This window comes from Pteropus vampyrus, unplaced genomic scaffold, assembly GCF_000151845.1.
Source record: "Pteropus vampyrus isolate Shadow unplaced genomic scaffold, Pvam_2.0 Scaffold31, whole genome shotgun sequence".
Taxonomy (NCBI): Eukaryota; Metazoa; Chordata; class Mammalia; order Chiroptera; family Pteropodidae; genus Pteropus; species Pteropus vampyrus.
In genome coordinates, this window is record NW_011888812.1 from 10,318,560 (window position 1) to 10,344,190 (window position 25,631).

Consider the following 25,631-nt stretch of genomic DNA (forward strand, 5'->3'; position numbering starts at 1 on the left):
AACTCCAGTTTTTTGACCACCAAGTCTCAGGAATCATTTGAAAATTCAGAAATTTAACTTTAATTCAAAACTATTACTTGCTCATTTTATCAGCAGCTGCCTCTTTCATGACTGGCAGAGGCCCTTGGAACTACTAGTGGGTGTAATAATACCTTATTTTTGAAGTGGAGATGAATATTAATGATATTATGAGATATCTGGAATCACTTTAATATGATAAAATATCAGAGGTTACTATTACTGAAAAATAATCACAGGTACTGCTAATTCTATGTTTACATTCATAATTGAAGGACATACTAAATTCCAGTTCGAAGTTAATAAAACTAGAGATTTAATTTTTACATCCACAAATTTGTAGATCCTTAGAATTTAACACGTGGACCCTTGTATTCAGAATTCTTGCCCATGGAGAAAAGAGGCCCCACATGCTGGGCTCACCTCTGTGGGTTTTTCCTCCTCTTATAACTTGGCCTTGTCATTCTTCATTTGCCTTGGTAGCTCACTGATAACTTCAAACAGATGCTTTTAATAATTCATTTAGTTTTTCTCAGCCAAGAGAGTTGGTCTAGGTTACCTAGGCTATTTTTATTGTAAGAGGAAGTATTTTGGAACTTTCATTCTAGTGGATTATATCAGCAGAAGTAGAAAATATACACTTATAGTACAAAATATACACTTTAAGAGGTCTTAAAGGAGTCTAACTTGACTTGTAGAAGACTAGTACATGTTGAAAAGGAACAAACAGGAAATATATAATTAGGATACGGCCAGTTTGTGGAAGGCTCAATTATGTTGAGATAAGAAGGGCAAAAACAGTACCCTTATAAAGGCCAAGAAAAAAATTCACTACCTCGTCTTCTTTAAATTTTTAAAAATTTAATAACTATCCGTTAAGCACCTACTATATGCCAATCACTATGCCAGACATGGTCCTCAAGGAGTTCACTGTCATTCTTATGAGAGACAGAAATAATGGCAGTTTACATACCAGAAAACACGTTCTGCAATGTTTGTAGACCTACTATATGCTAGACACCATGCTAGTGGAGGGTATAAGATGAATAAGCCAACTGAACTTGAGAAACCTATGTACTCAGGGAGGAAATCAGATGTATGCATAACAACATAATTATTAAGATGCAATTAAATACGTGCCAAGTAGAATTTCAGGCAACATGTTTTGGGATAAGTGAAAGAAGAGATTTATTCTGACCTATAAATTTTGAGGAAAGCTTCATAAATAGAGGTAGTACTTCAAGTGGTCCTTAGAAGATGAATAATAGAGAATGGAAATTCAGCAGGGAAGGCATCTCTAGCCAAGAGAACAGCATGAGCAAGGGCACAGAAGCTTGGTGTATTTAAAGAATGACAGGGTCTGTGATCAGTGCTTTAGTCTGTTTAAGCTGCTATAACAAACTCTTAAAGATTAGGTGGCTTATACACAACAGAAATTTTTCACGATTCTGTAGGCTAGAAGTTTAAGATAAGGCTCTGGAGGATTCTGTGTCAGTTAAGATCTGCTTCCTGGTTCATAGATGAGTGTCTTTTCACTATATACTCACATAGTAAAAGAGGTAAGGGCTCTCCTACTGGGCCTTCTTTAGAAAGGCACCAATCCCATTCAGGAGGGCTCTGCACTCATGACCTAATCATCTTCCAAAGGCCCCACCTACAGCTACTCCTACATTGGAGATTAGGTCTCAACATGTGGATTTTGAGGAAGACACAAATATTCATTCTACAACAGTGAGGTAATAGAGCTCAGGAAGATATGTAAGTGAGGGCTCAGAAAGATAGTTTGGTCATACAAGTTTTCTACCCTGTGTTATTGGGTAGAAAACCTGAGATCATTCAATTTAGGAAACATTTCTTACATATCCCTTATATGCCTGCATTAATGACAGGTGCTGGGGAAACAACAATTAATAAGGCATGGTCCCTACCTTGAGATACTCATAGTCAAATTAGCCAGTAATTAAATTACTTGTGATTTGAACTAACTAGAGGTTTTGCTTTTGTTTTTGTTTTTTTTTAACTAGAGGTTTAAAGTGCTAAGAATAAAATGTCCAGAGGAAGGATATCTTAATTAAGTTTGAGGAGTCAGGGAAGGTGGCCACTTCTTGATTTTTTTCAATATCAAGCATTATGTATTGACTTCGCACTAAGAGGTAAATCTAATTCCCTTTAACACATTTTACCACACATATTACTCTTACTTAGCCCCCGATTTCCTAATATATTTAAATCAAGATTTTGGTTATATCAATATTCATTGTGTATATTTTATAACTATATAAACACTGTTGACATTGAACTACATTGCACAACCTTCTCACCCTGGGACTGCCTTTTTTATTTTCCTTTTTGGCTAATTTCCTATAAACTTATCACCAATTTATCTTCAAACTCTACACAATTGAATAAATTTCCCTTTAGTACTGTGCTATTTATTTTCCTTTTGTCCCTGCAGATCTACTCTCCACATTTCTCTACTCTGGAGGGCTGATCTGTATGGACTCTAATCCATAGATTCTCTTGCCCTGTGGCTTCCTTTTGGGTGAAAGCCGGTTTGGAGGTATTGGCAGGAGATTGAAGGGCAAGAGGAAAGAGAGTTAGACTGGGGTATATATTCTCTTGTTTCTGTCACTCCCAGTTTGCTGTGAGTGGGGTTGGTTCTGTTCCTCTACTGAAGGTGACAGCTATGTTGAATGGTCCCTACTCTTTGTAGATTAAAGAAACTACTTCCTCCACTTGTCTCTTCAGGTGTAGGGGTAAAAACAGATGCTGACTCTTGCTAGCCCTAAGGAAATCCATTTTCCCTTAACCTTGTTCACCCCTCTGGAAGTATTCTCTTTTTAAAACTTTCCTCAACTACCCTTTTAAAATGAATTATCCATTAATTGCCAGGACTCTGACTGAAGCAAGTACATTCATTTTTGTATGTATTCATTCTCTCTCAGTTTTGTCTTCTTAAAGAAGTCTCTCCCAGAATCTTCTGATCTGCTTTATATTATTTTATCCCCGTGCCTGCTATATAGCAGTTATCTAGTGATCCGATCTCCAGACTTTCACCATTAACCTTAGGATTCCCTGTCTTCTTTCTTCCTTGTTTTTGATGTAGTGGTTTTAAAACAGGATACTGTATTCTTTGACATACTCCCACCTTTAAAGCAGGGTCTATATCCCCTCCCATTAAGTGTAAATATGATAGAAATAAAACTGTGTGACTTTCAAGGCTAGGTCACAAAAGGCCATCTTGGTCTCTGGGAACTCACTTTTCAGACATTCCCTTAGGACAACCTACCCCCTCTTACTAACCAGATGCCATGCTGTAAGAAGCTCAGCCACAAGCCTGATTTCAGGCCATCCCAGTCTAGCTGCCTGACGTGTGAGTGAAGAAGCTCCAGATGATTCCACCCTCAACCATTTGAGTTAACCCCAGCCATTCGAGTCTTCTAGTTCAGGTTCTACATATTATGAAGTAGAGGCAAGCCATCTTGGCTTCACTCTGTATAATTCCTGACCTACTGAATCCATGAGCATAATAAAATTGTTATTTTTTTATGCCACTAAGTTTGGTGTAGTTTGTTATGCATCATTAGATGACTGGAACAAAATTTGTTACTGGGAGTAAGGTGCTGCAGTAACAAAACTTAAAACAAGTGTCACTGGTTTAAGACCAGGCAGCAGGCAGAAACCAGGACCTTGAGGAGACTATTAGTGAAAGTCTGAAGGGCTTCAAGGAGACTATCAATGAAGGCCTAAAAGAGAATGAGGAAAATGTTATGGGAAACTGGAGGTAAGAGCACCCTTATTATGCAATGACAAAAAGTTTGGCAATACTGTCACATTTAGTAATGTGAAAAATAGGGACTGTACCTAGGGAGCATGATGATCTAGCTGTGGAGATTTCTAGACTGCCTATCTTTTTCTAGCTGCCTACAGTGAAATGTAAGAGAGATGAACTAGAAATGAACTATTTTGTTTTCAAGTAGAATTAGAAGAAATGTAGATAACTCAGGACAGTTTTCCCAACCAGCAAAAAGTACTCGAAGTAAGAAAGTGTCTCAGGACAAAGATCAAATCCAGAGTGCCATCAGGGAAATGTGGTCTTAGGGTAAAGATGGGCCCTTTGTTAAGACCGCAGAAAGAGTTCAAGGTGGAGCCTCATAGATTCTTTCAGGCAGATAAAAGGCCTAAGAATCTTAAGGGTGTGGTCAGACAGCAGCCTCAGAGGGAGCTCAAATAGGGAAGGGCCTGTCTCAAATGGATTTGCGGGTATAGCTTTTGTCTAATGAAGTAAACATCAGTAAAGTTAACAGAAAAACCATCGCTTTTCAAGAGAATCGTACTGGTGGAAGCACCACCAGTTTGGACTAAAGAAGACAGAGATAATACAAAATAAAAGTGGCCTTTGGACCCCCCCAGACTTCTATGGGCAGGAAGCAAGCTGAGAAGGCTACTTAGCGGCAAACTGAGGCCATGTTTTATGGAAATAAAAGTGTGATTCAGAAGATGGAACCAAAAACTCAGAAACAGAGGCAAAAACCATGGAAAATTATAACCAGGGAGAGGTACTGGGCCCAAGTCAAGGAAATAAGTCATGTGCATGGATGGATTTCAGAATTGCAGTGGACCAATGATTGCTATATTGCTGCATGTTCTTGCTCTTTTTGAATGGAAGTCTTTTGTGGTTATCCTACCCTGTATCACCATTGTATATACTGGGTGTGTGGGAGCATATAACTCATCTCTTTAGTTTACAGATATTCAAAAAGAAGAACCATATTTGAGGAACTGTACCCAAGAAATTGCATTTGAACTTCATCTGTACCTGGACTTGATTTATATGACAAGATCCTGGAGTTCGAGTTGATGCTTAAATGGTATTAGACTTTGGGGGTCCAGAGGAGCAGGGTATATTTTATTTTGCATTTGGGAGGAATGTAAATTGTTGTGGCAGGAGGCCAACTGTGGCAGATTATATTTTCCAAAGATAGCTGTACCAATATCTCCTATCCTAATGTTCTTCTACAAAGTGATCTTGCCATGCCCCCAATAAAAGTTGGAGTCTGATTTTTTACAGTGATGTGCCTTGATGTGCATCTATATTAATTTATTGTGCTAGGCTTTTAAGAATCCTTTCAATCTGGGGACTCATGTCTTTCAGTTCTGAGGAATTTTCTTTAATTTTTTTTTCCTCCCTCCATTTTCACTGTTCTTTCAGACATCTTGTCCACTTATATATACACCCATAGATATGTAGTTTTATATAAATGGTATCATACTGCACATGCTCTTCTGTTTAATGAATTCTATTTTTCAGATTACATAGGCTGTAACTATTTTAAGATTTATCAAATATGACATTTAATGTTTATCAATTAATATGGCATTTAAACATACCCAATTATTATACTTATATACATGTATAAAATTTTTAGGCTGGTTCTCACATCTATACACCAAAACAAACCTTTTTAGACTATATGTCCCAATTTGGACTTCTGAAAATGTGGTCACCATATGCTAAGGCATGAACTGAGGAATGAGCATGGTGTTTGGTGCTCTCCATTGCTCTTCGTTTCTCATCCCTCCCCGCATGATGACACCATCTGAAATGAACAGAGTCTGCATATTGGAGAGTCATTTAGAATTGCAATATTTTATGGAAACAATTATCTCTAATAACTTTCTGTAAAAATAATATGTTTATCTTGGAGTCTTAAGCCTAGTGGTGATGAAATTTTTTTTCTTGGGAATCCAGAACTCTTTAATCAGCAAAACCCTGTAATTTGCTCCAAATCTATTTTGAGTCCTGTTGACCACTTAGTAGAATAAGCAAGTGTTAAGAGATCCATTGTGTGTTTTCTTTTTTTTTCTAGTTGTGAATTCCATCAAGCTAGCCCATTAATTGCAATGGATAAGCACTAGAGAGCTGTTCATTTGGAAATTAGCAAAGGATGATGGATGAAAGAAAACTATCTTTCTGGTATTTTTGCTTAGAAATCTGGGGATTCAGAATTTAGTCATAAACAAGTAGATTAATGTGTTTGAATACCTTGAAGCACTCTTAATTCATTCCTTGTTTTGTAACATACAAGATCTCACAGATAGCTAAAATAGTAGTTGGGAAATTCTATTGTGAATTTAACGTCTTCCAAAAACACTAATGGGCAGAACGTTTGGCGACAGATAAGCAGACATGGGTTAACTAGTAAATGCATGGCTTAGCTAATAGAGGAAGAAGTCTTATGTCCTGTGGTTACCGTGCTATCTGAGGAAGGCTGTAGAATAGACAAGAGGCAAATTCTTTAGGGTCCACTGTCTATTTTGCAGAGCTTTTTTTTTTTTTTTTTTTTAATTTAATCTCATAGATAATAAGAACATTTAGTGGCACTAGATGGTATTCATCTGGAGTTTAGGATGTTGTTCAAAACAAGGCAAAAAGGATTACTTTTTGCCAGCTGCATCATTCCTGGCAAGAGCTTGCTACTTTGCTGCTTGTTTTGTTGTTGTTAACCCATTAGAGAAACTAACCTCTTTATTAGTTCCAGCCAAATCTTTGTCATCATTGGCCCTAAAAACTTCACACCTGGCCATTCTGAAAGCCTCTATCCTCAGTGATTGATGCTCATCCCCACAGGCTCCCCAAAGCCCTCCTCCTTTTTTTCCTGAAGCACCTTCAAGCATTTCTGCATGGCTACCCACTGTCTTCTATTATATCTCCTCCTCCTGCCTTACTGAATACTGGATTTCCCAGCTCACAACTCTTAAGAAGGAGCTTTATTTCAGAGTAGAAAGGGGCCCCCATATGTGGCCTATTATATCCATATCAACTTGCTTACCCTTTTCAAACAGCTATTGTCTTTTAATAGGGTCCTGCCTGGCAGGGGGAGTCCTTAATTCCTGCCATATAAGAATGGGCAGCTTGAGTTACAGCGAACTGCAGTTTGGTGCTCTGATCAAAAGGCCTCTGTTGTTTTTAGTGTTTTTTCTCCCCTCCCTCTCTCTCTCTTTCTATATCCTGGGCTAATAATTCAGCACAGCGAGGTCATTACAGGCTTTGAATTGAGAGCTGAGAGTGTTAAATTACTGACCTAGAATAAAAGAGATCTGGGGGGCTCTCAAGAAAGATAAAGGGATTCCGGATAGTAAAGTGCAAGCCCAGCAACCTCACTTCTTAACAATATTATTTTTTTTAATCCTCTCTGTCTCCAAAAGTCTTTTCTGGGACAAGGAAAGATCTCCTGCCAGAGAGATTAGGTTAGGAACTCTACATATTGTGAGCGCTGTGGCCCAGGTGCTAGCAGTTCATGGGTGCCTGTGTAGCTAGCTGTCTTATTTGTCTCCCCGCTTGTCAATATTTCACTCTCTTCCACATTGCTCCCTCAAACATATATTTGGTCCTTTATCACATAAATCAAATATACTTGTGGTATTTCAGCTGAAAAAGTTATATCCCATGTGAGGATTTCAGACATGTGAAAAACATACTACTTGGCCCCCAAAATATCTTAAAAATATGACAGTGTCTCATTAAAAGCTGCTTCCGTTCTATTTATACTTTGTAAATGATATTAGTCTGGTCTACCCTATTTTAACAAGAAAAAGATTGCCCTATTGTGAATGAATTTGACACCTCTACTGTATTGGGGTTTCTGCAGAAAGTATTTCCATTTCTTCATACCTTGCCAAAACTGTTAACCTCTCATGTATCCTTTTTTATAATTTTCTCTTAAAGCCAGGCACTCACTATTCTTATCCTCTGGAAAATATTGACTCCCAAAGTCTACAATTTTTAGAAAAATCCCTGAAATCATCTTTTACAGATTTTCTGCACAGCGAAATAATAATAATAGCTAATAGTCCCTGAATGTGCTAGGCATCATACAGCATGCATTATTATCATACTTACTGTCTGGCAACATTATGTAGTAGGCATTCCTGTTACAACCATTTTACAGATAAAAGATAATTGAGGCACAAAGTGGTAAAGTACCTGGCCCAAAGTCACACAACTAGGAAGCGGTTAGATTTGCCCCAGACTAGTACTTCTCAGACTTTAATGTGCATGTGAATCACTTGGGGATCTTGTTAAAATGCACAATCAGATTTAGTAGGTCTGGGATGGGGCCCGACAGGCTTCTAAGTGATACCAGTGCTGCTGTCCTTGGTCCACACCTTTAGTAGCAAGGCTGTAGTTATTCTTACTGTAGGACCACTCTAAAAAATTGTTTTCGTCGTAACTTCCAATTTCTCATTCCATCAGGCAATTCTATAAATATACATACTGGGCATTTGGCATCAATATCTTACTTTTTAAAATTTGTATTGTAAAATATACATAACATAAAATTTACCATTTTAACCATTTTTAAGTATATAGTTCTGTAGCACTAAGTACATTCACATTGTTCTGCAGCCATCACCACCATCCATCTCCAGAACCTCTTCATCTTCCCAAACTGAAACTTCATACCCACTAAACACTAACTCCTCATTCCACCCACCCCGGACCCTGATAACCATCATTCTACTATCTCTCTATGAATTTGGCTACTCTAGGTACTTCATACAAGTGGAATCATACTATATTTGTCTTTTTGTGACTGGCTTATTTTATTTAGCATAATGTCTTCAAGATCCATCCACGTTGTAGCATGTATCAGAATTTCCTTCCTTTTTGAGGCTTAATAATATTTCATTGTGTGCATATATCACATTTCATTTACCCATTCATCTGTTAATGACACTTGGATTGCTTCCCCATTTTGGCTATTATGAATAATGCTTCCATGAACATGGGTATACAACTATCGAAGTCCCTACTTTCATTTTTTTTTTTTTTTTACTGTAAACTCAGAAGTGGATTTACTGGATCATATGGTAATTCTACCAATTTTACTTTCTAAGATACAAATTTATGTTCAAGTTATTGTTTATGTTCCTTTTTTTTTTTTTTTTTACATTTCTTTCTTAAAGTAATGGTAAGAACATTTCTTTCTTAAAGTAATGGTAGGAAAAGTGAGTTTTCAGTACAGGTTTTCAGTACAGCTATAGAGCTGCTTTGTGATTTTCAGAGAATCACAAAAGAATATTAAGAAATGTCCTTTGGTCCTTAGGAGATTGGTAGTTGGTTGAATGACACCATGTCGAGAATTAAAGAGTGCTCATGTTCTAAAATAAATCAATATTAAGAAGATTTATGTCACAGAGAATGTTCTGTATGAATGAATTCGAGACTTCACCTGACAAACAGGTGTTCAGGGAATAGGGAAGCCCCTTGTAAATTTTTATGTTCTTTCTTTAAGACTTCCTGGAGCGACTATACCAGGATCTTCAGAAACTTTATGGCACCTCTTTCTCTGAGGTCTTTAACCAAATAACACATTAGAGTCTCATCTGTTCACACAAGTTTGGTGCAAGATGCTGCCTACTATCTGGAGTTTTTTCCTCTTAAATCTTTATTTTTATTTTTCAATTACAGTTGACATTCAATATTATATTAGTTTAAGGGGTACAGCCTAGTGATTAGACTTTTATATAATTTATGAAGTGATCCCCCTTATCCTCTTATATCTTTAAACTTTTAAAGATATATTTTAAAGATATACTTTTGAACTTTTTTGTTGGAAATAAGAAAAATCAAAGTAACATTAAAATCTGATACGTTAATAAGAAAATTTAAAGAGATTTTTACAAAGCTATCAGGATTTTTTTCATCAGAGACTACTGAATCATTAAGACTACTTTAATTATGTATGCCTAGAGCTCTTTTATTTTAGGAGTTCCTAACTAATGCAAAATATTGAGAGGAATGAACTTGAACTTGGAAAGATAAAACAACACAAAATATCTTTCAACTAAAGTCAGGAAAATGAGTGCTTTAAAAGTATACCAGCAGCTTTTAAAGCTTTTGCTTGGCTACTGAAAGAACCTGCATTTATTTTCTAAAAAGTGAGACTAGCTTTGGAGATAAAACAAAAACTAGCAAAAAGAAAGTGACTTTGAAAATAATGATAGCAATGTAACACAAGACATGATAAGACAACAGCCACGAAGAAGAGCATGGAATCAGCAGCCAAAAGTCTGATGTGTATGGCTCTGAAAGAGTAAATCTTGCATCCCAACCACTCTTTAATTTTATCATCATCTTGAATTATAATCAAATCCAAGAAGACTTGGCCTATGACTAAACCATTTATATGGAGCATTTTTTTTTTTTCAACCTAATTCATAACATCTTGAACAAGAACAAAGGATGGTGTTTTGAGAATTACTCACTGGACTTTGAAACAAGAGAGTTGATAAATGTAATACCTCCAGCTCTTGAATGGGGTGGTATGGAGGAAGGGGTTTGTAACATTTAAGGGACCCATAAAAATAGTGTTGTGGTTTCAATGAAATCCGCAGGTGATACTAATGGGAACATTTTGGGGCTTCTAGTGAGAACAAAGAATGACATAAAAGGATCTAAAAGCTATAGCTGTAGGCAGAAAATAGAATAGAATTTACCTTAAAATGTTGTCTGGTGCTGTACAAAGATATGCAACGGCTGGGGAAAACCTGGAAGGAAATTTGTATTGAGTTCAAAAAGCTAATAAAGAAAACTGATGAGAAATTAGATGAGAATATGATATGTGATCTGGCAGTAAAACAGACAAAAGCTATTTTTGCTCTCGAGGGGTAGAGAGGAGTCATATTGTGGGGAAGGGATGGTAGGGTCTGTCATCTGACTAAGGGGAAGCCTGATCTGTAATAATTCAACTTCAGTAGAAGAAAATAGTACAGACGAGGTGAGACAGTGGACAAAAGTGACATGGAGGTTGAAAGAGCTGCATAGAAAGAAATAACAGCTGACAGGTTGGAGACCACATAAGAATGTGAGAGGTAATGTGTAGCAGGAGATGAGATATAACAGAAATACAACATTCTAAAGAGAAACATTCTTTGCCTAGAAACTTTTCCTGCAAGACTAGTGATGTTTCCCCAGAGAAATCATGAAAACACAATTACTGTGGATTTCAAGTGAAATTAGGCAAGCTCCTGGAAGTACTGTTATCAACAGCTCTGTTTAGAGTCCTTGTAGGAATGAGACAAACTGGAGATTTATGTTAAGTGTTGTTTTAAAAAAAATTTTATTATACAAATTTAACATAACAATATTGCAGAATATTTGGAAGATAGGAAGAAATCAATTATAAGCCAACAACTCTAATACAATTAGTAAATATAATTGTCTTAGATTTTTAATCATTTTCCTTATGCATACCTACTTAAATACAGTTAAAATTATAATGAACACACAATTTTGTTTTCTGTTTTTTTTGTAATGTATAAAAAGCATTTTCTAAGTCGCTACATTGTCTTTTTATAATTTAAATTTCTAATATACTATAAAGGATATGCATGTAGTAACCTTCTCCCAGTGTTCTGTGCATTGATTTCCCATCCTGAGGTACATGTATTTATTTGCTTGTTTCTATTTGCACAGAGTCAACAGCCTTATAAAAGTGATATTTCTTCACACTTAAAACTTCAAGGGGTAAGCAGATGTTAATGAATCATCTTACTTCAGCTCTGATCCTTAGTGGGTAAGGCGCTATATACAATTGGGAGTTTATCATAGCATGCCAGGCCTTCAGCAATATGTTTTGAAGTTTGAAGTCTTCAAAAGGGAGTTTGAAACATTTTTAACTCTGGCAGCAGGCCTAACTGAATTATAAACAAAGTCCCAGTGGAGAGCAGTTTACTTTTGGGAAGCAATGTGTGAGAACTAAGTCCTTTGGGGAAAATTTGCTTGGAGATCCTCCTACCTAGAAACAGTCTCCTTTTCTCGTAGCATCAGCCCAGGATGGGACAAGTACTTTAAGAAGATTCTTTCTGGGGTTTGGTGACAGAAGAGCACTTAGTGAAATAACCAAGGAAAGAAAACTCAGCATTGCTTATACTTAACCATTGCAGAAGCTTTCCACAGCTCTCAGGGCCTGTAAAGCTGTCTCGTGAGTTTTTCTCTTCAAAATGCAGTAAAATACAATCTCACTGATGTCATCTTCTGAAAACTAGCTGTGCTACTGAGAATTACTCAGTCAGACAGAAAAAAGTCTTGGTATAAAACGCCAGTGCTTAAGGCATTAGAGTGAACTGATAAGCTTCTGATGTAGTAGTTTTACTATTGAAGAAATTATGAATCCCATTCACCACAGTGGCAATTTAGTTCTCACGAACTGGTCCACCTATCCCCAGACAGTGACTAAAGATTGATTAGTCCCTGTTGGATTTCTTCCTAAATTTGGGATTTTTTTTTTTTTTAGAAGCCAATGATCTTGAATATTCGACTTCTAATTTAACTAATGCTGGGCATGAGAAAATGAAGAGAATTTGAGCACCCACCTGCAGTGTGGCAGTTTTCTATTTTCTATACTGCTTACACTTTTTTCTTCCTGGCCAGTAGAGAACTGCAATTGATTCACCTGATACATATCTATGGGCAAACCCTTATTCAAAATGTACCATGTGTTAAAGCCACACTTTGTCAAATTTCTCCTTGGATCCAGAATCATATTGTTCACTTACTTTTTCCTGTAACAGGTGTGTTGTATGTTTGAATAATAGATAACAACAGCCCAGTAGAGAGAAGTTCTTAGAAATTCAGCATTAAACTTTTGTGCAGAAACTTCTTAAAACACCATAAGCAAGAAATTGGTGTGAGGCAACTTCTGTTCAAGTGTGCTGTGTAAACTACTTTGGGATTCTATAACGTAGACCAAGCTGACATGCTCTACTGATTTCTCTCATCAAGTTAGCATTGTCAAATCCTGTAGTAAATAGACAATGGAAAGAAAAGAAATGTTTAAGGGCCTTAGGCTTCACCTGAATTTCACAAGGAAGGAAAGAATAAATCCAGGGATCAGTAGTTCAGGGGACCAAATCATGGTCCACAGAAATATATATCTTTAGGGTTTGGTGACTTTTTGCAAAATGAAACTTCAGTCTGCTAATTTTGCCAATCCGTTAGTAGGAAATATGCCACAAAAGTTTTATTTCCTTACCCCCTACACAGAATATGTTTTTTCCTTCAGCTTATAGAAGCAACAAAAGGTTCCTTTGAAGCATGATTCTTTCTAAAATTTGCATATTTAATCTTATTTACTTTTCAGAGGATGATCCTGGTGTGGCTAGTTTGTGCTACATAATTGGATGTGATCTGTTCTCATATTTTACTTTGGTAGATGTGTTTAGGATTCCTTGCAAATAAAGTTCATCTCAAAATAGCAGAAGACAACTCCAAACCTGATAGAGGAAGTCTGCTCTAATGAGCTGGCCTGGTTTTAGAAAGAAATAAGGGTGATAAGAGACTGAACTACTGCAGTAAAATCTAATTGAGTAGGTCAAGGCTGATAGGCCATAGGTTGGAGAGCAAATTTGTACTTAGACCATTTCATTTTAATATATATACATACATACACATATATATACATAATTCATAAAGAAATTTTAATTTTGATGTCTCTGGTTCTCTTGTGGCCAGAGGATCCAGAGATTTCCTGAACTTCCTATTCATGACAGCTAAAAAAGTAATCAGATCCTTATAAATTGGAAAAAAGAACATCTTTATTATGCTCCCTTTTGCATAAGAAAGATAGGGAAATAAAAATATGTACATGTATTTGCTCATGTGGGAAAAACAATGCATACAAGAAGAATAAAGTAGAGACCAATGAGACTCATTACCTATAGGACATTGTTGGAAATGGAGCGAAAAGGTAAAAGTAGGGGGTTCAAGGGAAGATGACACTTATTTTTGGAACTGTGTTAATATTTCACACAGGCAAGATATCTATGTCCATATATGTAATCAACAAGGATGAGGGGCCCTAAAATTGAATACAGACAAAACAAACTACTTTTCAAATGAACAACATAAACATACTGAAGGGAACCGGGGAAATTAAGTAAATTTTGAACACAGAATTGAGACTGTATGCCCTCCCTCAGGCTAAAAAACAAAAAAAAAGCTCCGAACAAGTGTTGAACTATAATTAGTAGTCTGTTTTTCACAGAGGTATGAGTTAGCAATTGCTGTACATTTTGGGACTGAGCAAAATAAAAATATATTATGGATAATGGGAGCCAGATTTCTCACTGTGAGAAGAGGAAGTTTCAGATACAAAAAAAAAAAAGAAGAATAGAATATGCCTTGTAGTAATGAATTGGAATCGAATCAGTGTGAACTAATGAGGTTTTACTAGATAGATAGATAGATAGATAGATAGATAGATAGATAGATAGATAAATAGATAGATGGAAATGAATATAGGTGTATATGTGTATGTGTGTGTGTATGCAAACGTGTAGAGTGTGTGTACACAGACCTTCATCTGTTTCTTAATTCTGAGAAAGCCTAGAAGCAAAGACACATTAGGAGCAGTAAGCACATCCAGCTTCTACCTAGATCTTGTTTCTAAACACTGTTTTCTATTAAAAGCAACTCACACTTCTTAGAGAAATGACTGGTTTCATGATAGAGTAGGGAACATGTTATTCTATCAAAAATTAAGGAAGTAACCAAAGAATTGTGTGGACATATCAAAAAGACATAGAAGTCAGCTTAAAGAGGCTTCCATAGCCAAGCCTGGGATAATTTGAGCATCAAAATAAATGACAATTGTCTACGGCCATGCTACCTTGAACAAGCCCAATCCCGTCTGATCTCAGAAGCTAAGCAGGGTCAGGCCTGGTTGGTACTTGGATGGGAGACCACTTAGGAAGACCAGGTGCTGTAGGTGTAAAAAATTTTAAAAATAAGAGATTGTAAGCTGACAAGGTCCTTGCAATCTGTGAGGTCAACCAAGGGTTGCCTTGCCTAAAAAAAAATTTTTTAATTAAATAAATAAATAAACAAATAAGTAAATAAATAAATGACAATAAAAGATTATAACCTATTGAATAAAATAAGAATCCATGAGTCCAGAATGATGTAAGCAAATACTGAATGAATGAGAAAGGTAAGCTCTTCTTTACTGTAGAAAGTCAACTTATAAATGTAGTTGAAATGATGTAACTAGGGAGAAAATGCCATTTGGCAAACCCCATCATAATTGTTATTGCTTCTGGCAAGAATAATAGATCCTGAAACTAGGAAACGAAAGTTTAAAGAGTAACAATATATCTCCACAGCCTCAAAATATCTCCCCACAATATACTTATTAAGTATAACCTAATTGCTCACTCTATAGAACTTATAGTCTAGTAGGGAAAATAAGTCTAGTAACTTTAAAACAAGGCAGCAAATTGTGAACACCATTAGAGAGTCATAAATGAGGTCATGAGAATTGGGCAAGAAGGGTGGAAGCAGAAGAGGTCATGTAAAACATGGCATTTGAGATGGTCCTGAAAGATTAGATAGAATTTTAACAGATGGAGGTGGAAAAAAGATACTTCAGGTTAAGAAAGAAACAGTAAAGTTTTGAGAAATATTACGTTTTTTTTTTTCCTTATAGCCATCTTACCTAAAAAGAATTATCACTGATTATATTAATATTAAGATTATATAAAGAGTCAATTAACATTGACTTTTTAGGTGAGTGATTATGACTTCTATAATGACCATCTGCCGCCCTAATCAAACATTTCTAATTATTTTTAATTAAAAGTTATTTTATTGGTATGGATTATCTAAAGGCAGTACTCTAAATACAATTATAAATCTTTTTATGTTCAATATTAAATGCTTTTGCCCTATCAATTTGTTTTATAAAATTCCTATTTCATAAATTCTTGTGTAATTTTTACCTATCTGAGGCTCAGTTGGATTCTTTAATACATGAATTATTCCCTAGTTTCAAAAAAAAATAAAATAAAATAAGAGACTTTTAAAAAGCTAGACTAAGGATATAATTTCACTAGTATTAGTTTCTTTACAGACTAGACTGTGACCTAGACACCAACTTTTTCCTTTCTGAGGTATGAAGCACACTTTGGGACTAATTCTTTGCTGGATACCTTTATAAATTTAGGCTAGAATGTTATCATTTTAGACTTCGTTTGCTAGAAATGTGGCCTACTCCATTTACTTGTAACAGCTCATTTGCTTTCTTTTTCATTTTTCTTTGCTCAAGACAATAGCACTGCCACAAACTATATGGTTAGGTTAACGCTTTCATTGCTTTTTAAAAACCTCTTTTCTAACCCAATTCTTTGCCAGGTATTGTCCTCATACTTTCTCATAGTGTCTTTGAAGTAGATTTCAACAGTACTTTTCCATGAGAGAAGAAGAGTGTGTAATATGCTTCTTCATACAGCATCATTAATAGAAAGAGGCTAATTTTATCCTAAGTGATAGCATACTCTGTGTTAAAAACTTGGTAAGGGAAAAGAAAAATGGAATAGATGGCTCCTGAAATTTTTTCCTGTTCAGTTGAGAGGTTCAGATTTTTTCCCCTTTAAATGAAAAGTAGTATTTGGAATTACCACTGTCGTCCTCTTGCTTGCCATCTTTGGTTTAATGTCTGCTTCTCTGTAAAGATTAACACATTTTCCATTCATGATTTACTTGTCAGAGAATTTAGGAGTTTTCTGGAACCTGAAGTCTGCCTTTGGTAGTGTTGCTTATTGGATAATTGCCTATTTTTTGGTGGAATTTCCATTTTTAGATTACGCCAGGCTCTACAGCCTTTATTTCTTTGGTGAAAGAATCCAAAAGTGATGGAGTATATATTTTTTTCCCTTTCCCCAGCCCAGCTTAAACAATTATTCACTTGGGCCCTGGGGCTTTGCTCCATACTTTCATTCAGGGGCCACTTTCTACCCTTGTTCTTATTTGCCTTTAGTGTTCTATTTGGAACCTTTTTATATCCTTTGGCACATGGACTCTCCTCTGAGGTTATTGTCAGAGAAGTATTCAACACCACCCCCAAACTGGAACAGACAATCTAGTTCTGTCCCACAAGCCATGTTGTTCCTATAGCAGCTGATATAGGTCAGAGAGTACGAAAAGAATATCTTTAAGGAAACATAATTCCAAATAAGGTAGGGGGAGAAGTAGTCTCTGAAAAGATACGAGTGCCAGTGTCATCCAATTTAAGACTGAAAGATTTCTCTCCATATGAAATGCTCTAGTGACTGATGAAAGCTCCCTTGGTATATATATGTGAGAGGTGAGAAGCACTCAGGGGAATTAGACTTCGACAGTTTTCAGAGGGATGTGGTTATGTGAAGAGACTTTCTTATAGAAGGGTTTGGTCTAATCTATAGTTTAGAGTTTTGTTGGAGAAAAGATATTTCCCCACTTTTTGGCAGCGGTTCTATCTGGTCTTGATTTTTCATTCCGATTTCAGACTTCCATAACCAGCCATCTAATGATGATTTCTTGATTTTTTCTCTATGCAGTTTTAACAGTGTATGTCAGGGAACTCACGTTCTCTTTCGGGAATTCAGCTTCATCCAAGCCACCCCTCACAACAGGGCATCGTTCTTACGGGCCTTCTGGAGATGCTTCCGATCGGTGGGCAAAAATGGCGGTAAGTCTTCCCAAATTATTTTCTTCCTTCCAGACTTCTTTCTTTTGTTCCTATAAATATTGTTGGAGTACATGCTATCCAAGGCTGTAGGCACAACTTACTTTTGAGGAGCTGTTTGTCTTGTGTCAGAGATACTACCTTCATTTCTACCACCATCACCACCATTAATGAGTGTGTTAAGAGCTATAAGCACTTTACATGTACTAATTCATTTACTCTTCACAACATCTCTCTGTGGTAGATACTGTAACTCCCATTTTATAACCAGTGAAACTGAGGATCAGAGGGGTTAAGCAACTTGGCAAGGTTAAACAGTAAATGCTGGGGCCAGATTCATACCCAGGCAGTCTGGCTCCAGAGCCTTTGCTCTTGGCAAATATTAAAATACCATGCAGTGAATTCAAGAATGATGTGAATGCAAAGGAGGAAACTCCTGAGTCGGGGGTGGGATGCGAATACACTTGTTAGAAAAGGGAAAGAGAGTGGATGAGAGAAGATTCTCCTGAGAACTGGCCTGATCTAAGTTGGGAGGAAGAGTAGGCATTATCCACATGGATAAAGGAGAGAAGGGCATTCTAGGTAGAGCCTGTGCTGTGGTGTAGAAACATAAAAGAACCAGGAATATTTAAGGAACTGAGAAGATCAGAATGGCTAGAGTTTTTGCAAAGGAGGTGAGGGGAGATGAGCCTGTAATGGAATAAAAGAGTCAGGTCCTGAAGTACCATTTTTGCCATAAAAAAGAAGTTGGATTTTATTCTGTAGGTACTATTTGAAGGATTTTAGACAGAAGAGTGGTGTGATGATATCTGCGTTCTAGAAAGAGCATTCAAAAGATAGTGTGGAAATGGCTTAGAGGGCACAACTAGGGGCAGGGAGCATAGTTAGGAGACTTACAGTTGAGGTGAGATAACAAGAGCCAAAGCTAGGGCAGCATCCCTGGACATGGAAGGGATTCGGTGATTTAGTTTATCACATAAGGTGAGTGAAAATACAAGTGATAAATTCCCAGGTAAGCATCCAGTTCTGTAGTATTAAGTACACTCACATTGTTCTGAAACCATCCCTACCACTCATCTCTGGAACTTTTTCATCTTTCTAAACTGAAACTCTGCATCCATTAAACATTAACTTTTCATTCTCTTCCCCTGGCCCCTGGCAGCCACTGTTCTACCTTCTGCTTCTATGAATTGGACTATTCTAGGTATCTCATATTAGTGGAATCATATAATTTTTATCATTTCATAAATGACTGACTTCATTTAACATCATATCCTCAGAGTTAATGCATGTTGTGCAGGTGTTCATTTCTTTCCTTTTTAAGGCTAAATAATATTCCATTGTATGTGTATACATTTTATTTATTTATTCATCTGTTGATGGACACTTGGATTTCTTCCACCTTTTGGCTAATGTGAATAATACGATATGTTAAGTTTTCAAAAAGTCGATATTTCTTTGGGACACAGTTAAAAAGCTTCAGTTAGCATTAGGAAATATAGTTCAGGTTCTGGAAATATAGATTTGGGGAAGTAGAATAAAGTTTACTAAAGTAAGTTTTTCATTTCACCTTAAAAATTCTTGAGAGAAGAGCTATGTGCACTGGAAAATGCAAGTCATTTTTACACTTACAGACTGTTAGTTTGACATATTCTGATTATATTCTAAGGAAAATATTAAGGAAACCACTGACTGAAAATGTATTTATTGAGACTTTATCTTGATGAGATGAAGGGCAAAAGATGCCCATCGAGAGCTTCTTTTTAAAAATGGCATTAGATTCTTACGTTCAGAATATTAAAATAGATTAAATTGCTCCAAAATTTTCAGATTTATAACTTCTTCAGCAAAACCTTTGTTCACCCCTGTTTTCAAGGGCCTGTTCATAGTCCCACCTTCATATTATGTGTTATTCCAAATCAGTGTTGAATACCTTTAAGACAATTTCTTTAGCGATCCTAACTTAAAGCAGAGGCAGGCCTAAACTATTTCCTTATTCATTCAACAGATATTTTTGGTATACTTACCATGTGCCTGACTGGGGTTAGACTAAGTGAACAGGTCCACACTCTGCTTTTGTTGAATTTGTAAGATTCCCCCATCCTGCTATAATGGATGCTACTGCTACTTTACATATAGCTACTGAAACTTTTTACCTAAAACTTCTATGTAGTATCTTATTAGATATTTCTACTATCCTACGAAGTAGGTAAAGTAGGTATTATTGTGCCCATTTTATAAACTGTAGCTTACACAGTTGCACAGTGGATTAGTAACAAAGTTGGAAATAGAACTCAGATTTATTAATTTGCTAATGTGCTGTTTCTACTATTTCTACTCCAGTCACACACAGCTTCTGTGACATGAACTCTAGAGATCACCTCAGTTATACTTTTGTGCAAGAAGTACTTAGTGTACTTAGAATAGCATCACCTCCTTTATAGAATATATGTACTAGTGGGTGAAAATTAATGTGACCCTATTTTAAGTGAACTACCTCAGAAAAACTAACCCATTGGTCTCTACATAAACAAAACTGGGAGCCGTGAATGTATAGGTGAAGTTTGTACTATTTCATCAGAACCTATCTTGCCCAGTCCTTTCCCAGTTCCTTAATCAATCAGCAAATATTGAATTCTCCCTGTATTGAAGAATGATGCATACAGCTAGAGCTGGTTTCTGTGAAATAGCACACAGAGATAACTATGGAAAATAGTCTTTAAATAGCCTTAGTTATTTTCCTGATTTAAGGGTGAGGCCTCTTCAAGAGTTTATTTACTTTCACAAGGGATCTATATAGCATTTGGACTCCAAGCAGATGTAGGTTTCTTTATCTTATAATAGCTGCCAGTGATTCATCCAGCTGCTGAAAGAGAGCCACCTCCAAGTTCTCTGTTTTCCCTGTGCCATAAACAAGACCTAGATTTTATGCTAGATATTTATTGCTATGCATCTTAATCAGACAGCCTCTGATTTCTTAAAGACCAAATGCAGCATTTGTATGTAGGTGATCCTAAAATCTTTAAAATATATTAAAATAGTTTTAATATATTCTCAGTTTCTTCCAGGAAACTTTAGACTATCTCTCAGTCCCAGAATGTGTCAGTCCCCAATTTTAATCCAAACTGAGCAAAAACATTCAAAAGCAAGGTTCCAAAAGAAAGGATCTATTAAGCCCCCCCCCCTTTTTTTTTTTAGTTAGAATGCCAAGTACGTACTCCTACTCAATGGCGCTGCTACTATGTTATTCTCCTGCAGATAACTTCCTTAGAACATCATGTACATATTTTAACATTATCAAGAGGAAAGTAACTCTTTTGGGAGGTAGGAAAAGAAGAGCGGAGTTTCAGCATAACAATATGTCAATATGAAGCCACCTGTAGAAAACTAAGAACCTGATCCCTTCTGGCAAGAAATAGTTCATCCGTTTTAAACAAGTACAGAAATGCACTGTCATTTCTGCATATCTGAGTATTGAATGGTGCTAGTGCCAGTGTCTGAATTTCAAATGACCTCATGAAGACTACAGTGAACCTCTTGCTATCTAGGTAACTTTAGATTCTTAGAAGCAAAAAGATCTATTCAAAGGCAATAAGCCTTTAAAACTCAATTTCTCACTTTGGTATTTCTTTCAGTGTAAAAAGATTAATCTGAATTTTCCAAGTCTGGCAAAGATTGACATTTCCTTGAAGTAAATCTTCACTTCTGTTTAGGGATATTGGCTCAGAAGAGCTTTATTCCACCATTTATTTTCACAGTTCATTAGAATTTAATTTCGAGCTTTGTGCTTTTACCAATGAATATATGTATTTCATTTAATAACATAATGATAGGTACTTTCTGTTCTGTCCATGAAGAAGTACCTACTAAGGAAATTGTCCTTCAGCCATAAACAACTAGAAAATCTGCTTCAGTCATTGGACAAGTCAGTGCAGGGATGTGGTCCCTGAGAAGCAGCCGCCAATCAACAGCACAGGAAAGAAGATCGTCAAAGAGCCTGGCAGTCTTTGACTATTGAGGAGTTGAGTTGAGACTGGGGTTTAGAGAGACCAAGGGGGCCAGAATTTGCAGAGCAGAGTACCAGAGAGGAGTTGCTCAGTAAGCTCTGGAGAGTTATAAGCAGATATCTGAATCTGGTTACAAATTCTGCACATGTGTAGGATGGAAAAAGAACCACCAGAGAACAGTAGGCTAACAGTTCCTGGAGTATACACAGGGCTAGGGGTAGTTCACATTTCTACCAGCTAGAGTGGAGAAACCTCAAAATACACTGGCACCGATACTGGATAGAGTCCTCAGCAGCTTCAAAGCAAAAAGGATTAAACTGATCTGCATAAAACTTAACTGTATAACCAAACAAAATTAATACTTTTTAAAGGAATTCAATAAAATGCAGCACTTGAAATTCACTAAGTCTGGCATCCAATTAAAAATTACTAGATATTTAAAACAGGAAGATATGACCCATAACCAGGAGAAAAATCAATCAATAGAAGCACAGACCCAGAGCTAATAAAATTAGCTAACAGGGATCATTAAACAGTTATTTTAAATCATATAAATATGATCAAATATGTAAAGGAATACATGAATCTGATTAGGAGATCAATGGAAGATGTTTAAAAATCCAAATAGAATTTCTAAACATAAAAAATACAGTATCAACTGAAAATAATGGTGATAATAGCCATTGATGTTGCAATGCTTCCTATGTAGATTATCCCATTTTTCTTCTCAACAGTCCTGTGTGGTAGGTAAATAGTTTTATTATCTTTTTTTGTGTAGGAAATTAAACCAAGATTTAGAAGTTAGATAACTTGTTTTAGGTCATACACCTAATAAGTGAAAAAGCCAATGCCAATGAAGGCAGAAAGCTGACTAGAGAGAGTCCTAGTTTTTTTAATGCGTTCTCCATCAGATGGTGTATGAGATGCTTGAAATATGAATGAGTAAATGGCAATTTGCCCTTAAGGAGCTCACATTCCAGGAGAAGAAACAGAGTTTCCACAGAGTATAAGTGATTATTAGAACCATATATAAGATTCAATGATAGCACAAGGGCAGAAATAGTTCTTCGTGCAGAAGTTGGGGAAGGCTATAAAGGAGCAAAAGCAGTTGGGATAGATCTTGGAATAGTGAAAGCTGTTAAATAAATAAGGACTACGTTCTAAAAACAAAACGAGATTTTTGAAAGTATGATGATGTAAAACAAGGTTCCTTTGGGAAACACTAAGTTCATTTTGGCTGATGGTACTTATCATGTAAGAAGGAAACCTCAAAGTCAATCAATCAGTAGGACCTTATCAATTCATGTGGTATTTTCAATATGGCAATGACAAAAGTATGGAAAATAGAATGGAAGGTAGGTAGTAAGGCTGAAGACAAAGACCAGTTAGGAGCTGATTACAATAGAACAGGAAGTGGTATGGAGATGAAGAGCTATTTAAGGAGGTGATTTGACAGGACTTGCCGATTCTAAGGAACAAAATAAAGGAATAAACAAAACGAAAACAGACTCGCAGATACAGAGAACAAACTGGTGATTGCCAGATTGGAGAGGAGCTGAGGGGCAGGGTGAAAAAGGTGACGGGATAAAGAAGTACAAATTAGTAGTTCCAAAACAGTCATGGAGTTGGGGAGTACAGCATAGGGAATATAGTCAATAATATTGTAATAACTATGTATAGTGCCAGGTGGGTACCAGAATAATTGGGGGGAGTACTTTGTAAATTATATCAATGTCTAACCGTTGTGCTATATAACTGAAACTAATACAAAATTTAAAAAAAAAACTATCAATATTAATATAATTTGGAGAGCATGCTTTCTTTCTCTATTTCTCCTCAGGCATGGAATTCATGAAATGAAATTAATATTTAAAATAAAAATCTAAAGAATGAATGCCAATTTCATCCCTTTTTTTTCCTTCCCCCCCCCTTTTTTTTTTTTTACCTTTTATGTTTTACTCTGAATTCACTGTGGTTTTGTCTTCATAGTCTAGGTATATTCATCATTCAACAAACAATTGCTAGTAATAAAGCAGTGTGTGGAAGAGGCAGAAATTCCTGCTCTTAAAGAGATGTAGTCTAATAATCTGAGATTTGAAAAAGATCCCTGTTTTTATAAAAGGAGCTCACATTCTAGGAATCAGGGAAGTGCAGTGGGTCTATGTGATCATATGATAAAAACTTACCGTTTCCTAAAATATTTAACATTCTAGTGGGAGAAGTGATCTCAAGCGAAAATGCAGACAGTGCCAAAAGCTTTTGGTCTGATTTCTCTGTAATTGCCTCAAACTTCCACTTGATTTTGCTTGTCACTAATCGTTATCCTCACCCTTAAAAACCATTCTGTGAGGATTAAACAGTCCTTACTTCAGGAATGGGGTGCCTGTCTTGTTTGAAATATTAAAGAGTACTTGTTACTTTTGTATTTTTTAAACAAACAACGATCTTCCATGTAATCTCTTCACTCCTATGGTTTCCTTTGGCCAGTCACCTTCACCGGCTCCCATCAGTGCTTCACCTCTCTCCTCATTTTCCCCAAATTCTTCAACCTCAAATTCCTGTTTTCTATCTCCCATTTCACTTATTTCTTCTCAGTTCCTAATTTTTTTAAAAAAATTCTTTTCAGTTTACTTCCTCCCTCAGGATCTTTTCTCCAGGAAGAACATTGACATCTGATGTCCCCTCAAATTTTTCATCTCTCTACCTCCAATAAGTTTAATCTTTCCTTCTCTTTAATTTTCCCTTACGATTTCAGTTATTTGTGTCTGTCACACATGTCACACAAGCATTCCTGGAATGCTTTTGTCACCACCTCTTCTCCCACTCAATCCTCCTCATGCTCCATACACAATCCCCTGAGGTTGCTAACCTCTCTTTCTTTATCCTTTTAGGTCTTGGTTTAAAGGTCAGCTCCTTAAATGAGCCTTCTCTGTGACTCCCTTTCTCATCTGAATTAGATCCTTTCGTTATTCTATTTCAAATCATCCTATAATCTTTAGTCATATTTATTATAGTTTCCGACTACTTTTGGATGACTCTTAATGTCCACCTCCCTTATTAAATTGTAAGCTTTATGAGGACAAGAACCTTGTTTATTATGCCAATAACTATATTTTTTGTGCCTAAATACATAAATAATTTTTTTATCATTTAATATGAAGGCTTACCATTTCCCAGTCACTGTACAGAGGATAAATTGTTGGATGGATTATATTATCATCTCTTTTGTTAGAGGGTAGTGTTGGTTTTGAAAATCTGCTTTTCAAATTGTATAGGAGCCATGATTTAAAATAGTAATTAAGCCACTTATTGACCACCTACTATGTACAAGGCACTTGCATGTTTGAACTTCATGTTCAAAGTGCTGTACTAAAAAGGTCCCTCTAAAGCTATACTGTATTAAATGATACCTAACTGAAATATTTAGTACCCACTGGCGCTTCCAAACAAGGATTAGAAAGATTTAGATCACTATCTGTATATTGACTTTAAACATTGGTGAGGATCTGACTAGAATTACCTCCTTTCCTTCTTTTGTATTCTGGATCCATCCTTTATGCTATGAAATAGAATTATAAGCTAGCAGTCAGCCGACTACATGTGCTGTGGTCTGCAGTTATGTTTTCTTTGGCTTGCAATGTTAAATATAATTTTTAAAAAATAGATGTCAACATTTAACAAAAATTATAATTCAGTTTCACTAAAAAATGGAAAATCCTCCCAAAACCATGCCCACATTCCAACAGGGAGCCAGCCAGTTCACCAGGGCAGAAGTGCAGCTGCTCCCTTCAAACAGGGCGTATGGCCTCAGATTCACCAGCATCCCCAGCTGCCTTGCTTCATCTGCTTGCGTTTCCTGCCTGGCCTCTGTAGGCATCTGAGTTTGCTACCATTGCTAGAACTTCTTGGTCCATTTGTAATCACTTGAAAGGTAGAGTTATACTCTTAATTTAGAACGTGGAGTCAGGAGCTTATTTTCAACTAGATTCTATTTTTCTTTTCTCCTTGTTATCATGATGTCTCAAAAAATTTTAGAATTAGAAGGGATCTTAGAAGTCATCTAGTCTTGAAACTAGGTCTAGGGATTTTTTAATATATA

General features: G+C 36.3%; 1 protein-coding gene and 1 pseudogene across 2 annotated transcripts in view; both read left to right on the plus strand.

Annotated features, from left to right (window-relative positions):
* CUNH11orf49 (chromosome unknown C11orf49 homolog) overlaps positions 1-25,631 on the plus strand; it is a 139,985-nt gene that overhangs the window by 39,149 nt on the left and 75,205 nt on the right. For both annotated transcript variants that reach the window (XM_011356937.1, XM_011356936.1), the window contains exon 3: positions 17,398-17,528. In XM_011356937.1, coding sequence (XP_011355239.1) covers positions 17,398-17,528 — 131 coding nt within the window. The remainder of the gene's footprint in view (positions 1-17,397; positions 17,529-25,631) is intronic.
* Positions 14,677-14,795, plus strand: LOC111737849 (annotated as a pseudogene).